We start from the raw sequence: 8,985 nt of genomic DNA, 5'->3' as shown, positions 1-8,985 counted from the left end.
TTTCTCCATTGCCTCGCGGTTCAATTTATGTGATTTTGAGTAAATTGAAGACGAGCCTAACGATGTGCAAATGTAAGTTGATTTTTCATTGAATTATGGTGTTCTGAATATTGCCCAATTTTTAGCGTGTTTGAAAGTGTTCCCTAGATTTTGTTGAGTAGTGTAATTATCGTTTGATCATATGTTTTATTATTTTTGTAACTATTATTATTTTTATTAATGTTTGTGAATTTTATACGTTAATATATGGAAGATATTTTTCACGAAGAAGATCTAGTGTGTGGCATATGTTCAACCTTTTTTATTGTTTATTTATTAGCCACGTATTTCAGGATAATTTAATTATTAAAAACACTAAATATCGATTTTTAATCATTTATATATTGAAGTATACTATCAACTTTGTAAAAAAATAGGTAAGAAACAAAAATTGTTCATTTTTTTTCATAGAATTCTAAAAATTTTATCAGAATTTTTTATCAACTTTTTAGTACTGCTTTTTTAACAACTGTTTTTACGAACATGAGAAAATACAGTATTAACAAATTCTGAAAAAATTCTCGGAGTTTTATAACAAGAAAATAAACAATTTTTGTCTCTTGCTGTTTTTCTGTAAAGTTGATAGTGTACTTTAATAAAAAATTATTGAAACCTAATATTCAACGATGTTTAGTAAATAATATCTCGTTAGCTATTGCGAAAATTATAAAATGGTAATCCAAGCTACCACCTCGGTTAATACGGAGTGCTCGAATGAATTTGGTGCCTCGGATTATGTGGAGCGCATATATTAATCGAAAATCATATAAACGAGGTCTTTCTTATTGAACGTTCATTAGCAGTATTAAACTATTACAGAAATATTTCCCATATTTTCATTAAACCTATGCCTTATCAAATAAAATGTCTGTAACTTACTTGACATCTGCTCTTGCATCTTCGACGCACTGCGTGTCTTATTCGCGTTTGTCCACTGAAGCAATAATGCAGCAACGCGAACTGGCATCGTTGGAAAAACAATCGCGCATCGATACGTTTCGCGATTGTGTTTCCGACAACGTGGAATAATCACATTCGTTCCTTTGGTGGCAAACGGACATCTTGCTATTTTTCGTTGCTGTAGAGGTATTATAGTATTATAAGAAATCAAAACACACACACACACACACACACACACACACACGTGCACGCAACATACACGTACGCTTTCTTCTTTAATATTTTCTACATTTCTTGATTTTATTTTATAATCGACATGGAAATGTGCGATAAAACAATCGTGATGAAAAAACCGAAGCTTTATACAAGCTTGGCTTACTGATGAGCGATATAAATCGTGGATACGCGAAGTATCGTCCGATAATAGTCTTTATTATTGCAATATTTGTGAGAAAAGTTTTTCGTGTTCATCACCTGTTTCGAGACATGCAGAATCTGCATATCACAAAAATAAAATACAAAAGAAATTATCTAATAATAATGATGATGATCAATTGTCAATAAAAAAACCGTATAAAGAAAAATTTCAACAAGGATGGTTAGATATTGAAGAATTTAAATGTTGGTTACGCGAAAATCCACATGATAACCATTTGTATTATTGTTTAATTTGCGATAAATCTTTTGATGCTCATTTATCGCACATCTATCTTCATGCAGATTCCAAAATGCATTTAGATAAATATAAAAACAGATCCATTGAAATAAATAAATCGATTGATGATTCGAATAGACAAACTAATGAACCGCTTTTGTCATTTGATGAGCGTAAAAGAGAAGCAGAGATCAGATTTGCCGCACTGATCGCCGATAAAAATATTCCTCATCACATTGCAAAAGACATTCTTAGTTGTTTCCAACATATAGGAAAAGATCCTAAAGTGTTGGCAAGCATGAGCATGGGTCGTACAAAATGTAAAAATATTATAACGAACGTTTTGTGCCCAGTTGAGACGGAACGTGTCGTAGACAAAATTCAGAACACAAAATTTTCGATTTTTATAGATGAAACGTCTGATATTTGTAATGATAAGTGGATGACGCTTTTTGTTCGATATGTTGACTCAGAAACATTAAATACTTACTCACAATTAGTTAAATTAATTAAAATCCATGCCAAAGATTCTAGCGCAGAAAAGTTGTTTCATGCATTTAAATGTGAAATGTGGAAATTACAGATACCATTTAACAATATTGTTGCCTTATCATGTGACAATGCATCTGTCATGATAGGAAAAGTTTCATAATTTAAAACAAAATTGTAAAGCGTCTGTCCACGTTTACTAACACTTCCATGTCCTTGTCATTCCGCCTCATTAGCAGCACATGCTGCAACTAATAGAATATCCGAATTTTGTGAGGAATTTACAAGAAAGATTGCAACTTACATTAATAGCAGTCCAAAGCGTTCGGCTATTTTCCGTGAATTTTTGGAATGTTTTCAAGAAACAAATCGGAAAATTTTAAAATTGTGTGACACACGCTGGCTTTGCCATTATTCATGTGTAAAAAGAATTCTAGAATCTTGGGATTCAATAAGTCATTTTCTAAATAAAACTGTTGTTAGCGAAAAAATTAAGTCTGCAGAATATCTGTTATCTATAATGTCCAAAGTAGAGACAAAAGCTTACTTTCTTTTTTAAAAATATGCTTTAAATTTTTTTAATTAATTTAATGCATATTTTCAAGCACCAGAAACGAAAATACATCAATTACAAACAAAATCTTCAAACTTTCTTTTTGATATCAGTAAAAATTTTTTGAAAAATACACATTTAAAACTTTTTTTTATAGATGTAGTATTCTCTCTAAAGGAGAATTAAAAAAAACCTAAATGAAATTAATTTGGGATTAGACTGTGAGGAATATCTTGACGAATTAATACAGCAAGGACATGAAGACGTAATTACAACTGTCAGAGAAAACTGCTTGGCGTTTTATGTGACTGCTGCAGAAGAAATTCGAAAAAGATTACCAATAACGGATATATTTTTATCAAATTAAATGTTTTTAAACCTTCAGTAAGTTTATTTGAAAATGATAGAGAAACATCTTTCAACGACGTTTCTTTCATAATTAAAACTATTGGTGGTTTTGATGAAGAATCGTTAAAGAAAGAATTGATCGCATTGCCATTAAAGGACCCCGCAGAATCCTTATGGGAAATGGCTTTCGGCTAATTTTTTTAAAAATTTGATATGTTGTAGTTCTCAACACGTAGAACAAAAGTGTCCATGGCCCCAAGGTCCGATCACGGGTAGTTTTCGAGATACACCTCTCCAAAGTTGGACTTTTCGTACCTTATTGCAGCGTAATGCGGGTGCAGTCGATGTCGATGTACGATGATGCTTATGATTAAAGTGGGCGTACACGAGCTCCAGACTAATACGTACAATAATATTCATTAATTGGATCATTAGTATTTTCTCGTAACGATCATCGGATCGGTCGTCCGGTTTTCCGTACGGTGCCACGATCCGTGGTCGGAATCTCACCGCTATGACGGCATGGCGTTTAACGGTCGAACATGAGTTTTTTGAGGTCGAGACTCAGAATCTTCTGTATAGACGACTTAGGGCTTCGATAACATTGACTTAAAAACGTATACTTACGAGTTTATATACCCGCGATTTCTTATTTCAATATTGATTTATTGTTATACTGTCAATTGTTCATCCCTTCTATACTCATAGTCAAGATATTTATCTTAAGAAAAGAAATATTTTTCTTTCTCCATACCATACGTCATTTTTAGGTAATATCCCTTCAAGTACGAATAACTTCTTCTGGTAAATATAATCCGCTGATGAATATAGTTAGTACGGCCGCTATGTTATACATGTAATAGACCGTTCAATATTCGTCAATTGGCACGTATGGATGGTGATGAGAACGTAAATAAACGCCAAATAGCTATTACAAGGCGTGATGAGTTTGACCATCCCCCTTTACATCTTGATGATAATTCAAGGTTGTGTATAAACTGTAATCGGTCAATTATTGATGAAATGGCTATGATCGAGGCAGATCCTACTTGTGTACGATTAAATGTCTTGACTCAAACAGCATCCCAGACTTGCGTCATTTGTAATGTTCAAAATAATGTACGAAGATTATCAATACAATGCAGAGTTCAGGTCTTCATAGAAACAAATATCTATATACCGGATAATGTGAGGAGTTGTGAAAATCATTTGGATGAAAATGGCTTTTTTTCGAAAATATTATTACCTGCACTACGTTTCATCAATAGACCTTATGTTATCAAGGGTCCACAGTTGCAAGTTTTTTTACATCAACTGAGAAACGTGGGTGCAAATAGAACAAGAGGTATAGATGAAAATCACTTAACTGATGAGGAATTTCAGTGTATAGCACCAATCAGTAAACAGCAGTTTGAAGAACTTTTTACTTATTGTGATCCTGTACTCCAAAATGGAAAACTAAGGTACGTCAGTAGAAAGGATTTGTTGGTATTCTTGTGCAAGATGAGACAGGGGTTGAGTGACGATTTTCTCAAAGTCATTTTTGATTATCCTAGTAGACAAACTGTCAGTTCTGTTGTGGCTTATGTTAGGACATCTTTATTACAGAGATTCGTCCCGACTAACATTGGACCCGAATCAATAACAAGGCAAGAGTTTATTATGCAGCATGTGACGGCGTTTGCAAATGAACTGTATAATCCTCAACCCGAAGAACCAAGAGCTATCGCTGTGATTGACAGTACCTACGCGTATATACATAAAAGTAACAATTTTCGGGTTTTACGTCAATCCTATTCCGTTCACAAACATCGTCATCTCGTTAAACCAACTTTAATTGTAGCTTCCGATGGTTACATTTTAACGATTTTTGGTCCCTATTTCTCTGATGCTCAGAATAATGATGCCGAAATCCTTTGTCAAGAATTCGAGAGAGATGCAGAAACATTACAAGGCTGGTTTCAGAATGGTGACATCGTTTTGGTGGATAGAGGTTATCGTGATGCAATACCCTTACTCCAGCGTTTAGGCATTGATCACAAGATGCCTGCATTGCTTGAACGCGGACAAAGGCAACTTTCAACGCAAGATGCGAATGATTCACGTATCGTCACAAAAAATCGTTGGGTAGTCGAAGCACGGAATGGCCACTTGAGGTCAGTTTTCAAGTTCTTAGCACAAACAATAAATCTCCAGCACACAAAAAACCTTAATGAATTTTATTGCATAGCTGGAGCTATACTAAACAGGTATCATCCTATTATTCAAATGCAAAATGCAGATCCTGAGCTTGCTAGAGAAATGCTACAGAGATCGACAACTCCTAATGTCGTACAAGCGAGAGTAGAGGTAGATAACTTGCGACTAAGAAATGCCCAATGGAGACGGCTCAATTATTGTGACGTGGCAGATTTCCCTATATTTGATTTGAATTACCTGAAAGATTTGACTGTGGGCATTTATCAAATAAATCTAGCATCTTCATATATCCAAGATAAGTTACTAAGAGATAATGATGAGGAATTTCAACTTGATCAACATTTCAATGAGCCAGGTTTTCTGAGAATTAGATTGTATTCCAGATTTCGTAATGCAACAAGACATCAGATCTTCATTTCATACGAGACTGATAATAGGGATGATGAGAATGCTGCTCACAATCTTAATGAGCCAATTAATGGATATTATTGTACGTGTCAGTCTGGAGCTCGTACTCTAGGTACATGTGCACACGTTGCCAGCGTTTTGTGGTACCTAGGTTTTGCACGACATCAGGAAAACATCAAATACCCTGACATGTCATTGCTCAATACCGTATTGGATGCCGCAGACCGAGAAATTCCACATAATCCTTAGAATATTGCGATTATTGATGAATAATTTGCACACACATATCTCTCTCTCACACACACATACACACGCACACGCGCGCGCACAAACAACACACACACGCAAAACACACACACACAGTAGAGAGGGTTTGGAGTCATAAAATACTGCGGGAGTGACGAACCGTGGGGTCCTTATCTCTGCTGACACACACACGCGCACGCGCGCGCGCGCACGCGCACACACACAAAAGCAAGCAAGCAAGCACCTGTACGCCCACTTTAATCATAAGCATCATCGTACATCGACATCGACTGCACCCGCATTACGCTGCAATAAGGTACGAAAAGTCCAACTTTGGAGAGGTTTATCTCGAAAACTACCCGTGATCGGACCTTGGGGCCATGGACACTTTTGTTCTACGTGTTGAGAACTACAACATATCAAATTTTAAAAAAAATTAGCCGAAAGCCATTTCCTATAAGGATTCTGCGGGGTCCTTTGACAATTGATGAAAAAGAAAGTCTTTCCAAACTAAATTTTGACAATATGTGGAAAACAATTTTGAAACGTCAGCATCCAAATAATACTGCAAAATATCCAAACTTAACAAGTGTTCTGAATTGTATACGATCACTTCCAAATTCAAACGCCGATCCGGAAAGAACGTTTTCCCTCTTAAGCAATTTAAAAACTAAAACACGCAACGCACTTTCGTCGGTTTCAGTTAATGCTAGTTGCGTTTTCAAGTCAACATTTAAAGCAAGAGGAGATACATGTACAATCATGAAAGTTGAAGAAAAGCATCTTTCTCTTATGTCGGCGGACAAACTATATGCTAATGCTGCTAAAAAAGATCGTAGTACTTTAAGACTACATGCTGCGGATAGCAGTGATATTGCTGGTCCATCGTGGGCAGATTAAAATCGTACAGATTCAATTATTAAAATGTTTAGAAATGATTACACTAAAAAAACAAGCATTTTTCAGAAATTTTATTTGTTTCTACACTAAGAGAAAAAAAATATTATAAATTCTGGCAACTTGAGAGCTTTAAAATCAAAGTACCTGAACTAATTTTACAAAATAATTAGAGAACAAAACTAGTACCAAATTATATTTTCATAGTATTTAAAATACAACATTAGTTCTTATTACTTTATAAAAAACATTAGCGATTCAAATAAAGTAAGCGAAAAAAAAATTTGTCTGTTTTTACAGACACTAAACTTGAAGAAAAGCGTAAAAAAATTTTGTCTGTTTCTACAGACAATGAACTCGAAGAAAAGCGCAAACAAATTTTGTCTGTTTCTACAGACAATGAACTCGAAGGAAAGCGCAAATAAATTTTGTCTGTTTCTACAGACACAATGTTCTAAAATATAGATGTAAACGCAAGCACGCACACACACGACACGCACGCATGCACACGTATACACATGCATGCACACGACAATGAGGGAAATGTAAAAAATTTATTTTTAAATTTAAAAACTAATTTTTTTTATTAATGCAATATAATGTAAATTTATAACTTCAATTACCTTATATCATTTAAGCATGATATTATAATTTAAAAAAAAATAAACTTTTTACATTTCTCTCCTGACGGAAGAGACTACCACCTTCTCGCGGTTTCCGTCGAGCAACACTATGTACGTTCTAAAATAAATTCTACGAAAACAAAAGTATTGTGAATTTTTAAATAATAAGTATTGAAATATCATTAAAACAAACTTCCTTATATTACATTTTAAATAATGAAACGTACATATTGGTCAAGAGTGGACATTTACTATATTTATAGAATTGTAGAAAAATATATAGAAAAATATTGTACAAACAAATTTTACATTGATATAAAGAAATTTGTAGATCGATAGTAAGATCCCATGCATAATGGAAGAAATATCAAGAATGAATATGACACATTACGCATAAGAGAATTATGAATAGAGATAAAACGTAATTCATAACGGATACAAATGAATGAGATGTGGGACACAAACAGTACGCAACGTTTAATCTGTATTCATAATATTTTATTTCTAATATTTAATGTTTATTCCTGTTCTTAATATTTTTCTTCCATTGTACAATATATTTTCCATTAAGTCGAAGATTTACAGTCGCGTGTCGAATCGGATGTAAGGAGAATAATCGACTGATTGGTCTATTTCTTTATGGCTTAGGGTTTAAAGCTTAAGTAGTATGCCTTAAAATCTCGTGGTAGACGCCGCTTTATATCGCGTTTTTAAATCTGAAACGTAATTAATCCGTTACACACATTCCATAAAAACTACATCAATAATAAACCAAAAATCAGATGCTAGAAATTCACCAATCACCGTCGAATGTGAAAATAATAATCGACTATAACTGATCGATTTCTAGCTTCTGACTTTTGATTTATTACTAATGTACTTATTGTAGATGTTAGCGTTCAAACTTTGCTTTTTTCATAGTTTCATCATAAATAAATAATTAAGTTAATTAGTGGTAAACGTATCGGCTGAAACTATATTTTGACATAATTATTGAAATTATTCGTTTAAAGCAACAGTAAAAAGAATGATTCGACATGCATGGTATGCGAATCAAACTTATTCGATGAAAGATCGAGATTTTTGAAAGCAAATGAAATTTGTTTGCAAATTTGGTATCATCTTTACATATATAATTGTATCTAAAATGACACCAATATAATTTTATTATGTACAAATAGAAGCCTTTATATTATGTTGTGTTAAAATAACTTTTGTTAGTCTATTGAAAAGCGAATCGGTATTTTTCCTACAGTTTTGTTGGTTTAAAAATACATACGCAAATAATTTTAATAATTAATACGAAAAAATGTTTTTCTTTTTTTGCCTAATATTCTTGCAGATCACGTTTACGAACACGGTATATAGCACCCATGGACAATTATTTATAATTAATGTCTCGTAAAGTATCGCGTTTTGACGTAATTTATACTATTCTAGGTTAATAAGAAAAATATACTATTACTACAATTTATTAAAAATTATATGTTATGTAGAATGACTTTGCTCCTCATCGATATATGCCGATTGCCGAGCGGCGAAATTATCGAGAAAACCTTTTCGGCCGCTTGGAATAAGCGCGGTACGCGGAGGATAAGTTACAGATAGTCGGTACTCTTCTAGCTTAA

The 8,985-nt window shown here is 33.6% G+C and overlaps 1 protein-coding gene across 1 annotated transcript; it reads left to right on the top strand.

The window, feature by feature from the left end:
* Positions 1–4,007: 4,007 nt before the first annotated feature.
* Positions 4,008–5,840, top strand: LOC108765508 (uncharacterized). Its single transcript, XM_018514266.1, has one exon. It carries the CDS (start codon positions 4,008–4,010, stop codon positions 5,838–5,840), a length of 1,833 nt encoding a protein of 610 aa, XP_018369768.1.
* The last annotated feature ends 3,145 nt before the right edge of the window (positions 5,841–8,985 follow it).

This window comes from Trachymyrmex cornetzi, unplaced genomic scaffold (assembly GCF_001594075.2).
Source record: "Trachymyrmex cornetzi isolate Tcor2-1 unplaced genomic scaffold, Tcor1.1 scaffold495, whole genome shotgun sequence".
Classification (NCBI taxonomy): Eukaryota; Metazoa; Arthropoda; class Insecta; order Hymenoptera; family Formicidae; genus Trachymyrmex; species Trachymyrmex cornetzi.
Note: the sequence above shows the minus strand (reverse complement) of the source record. Positions and strands in the feature narration are given on the sequence as shown.

Coding starts and splice junctions, on each gene's coding strand:
- LOC108765508 (XM_018514266.1), top strand. CDS start 4,008: ATGGCTATGATCGAGGCAGATCCTACTTGTGTACGATTAAATGTCTTG.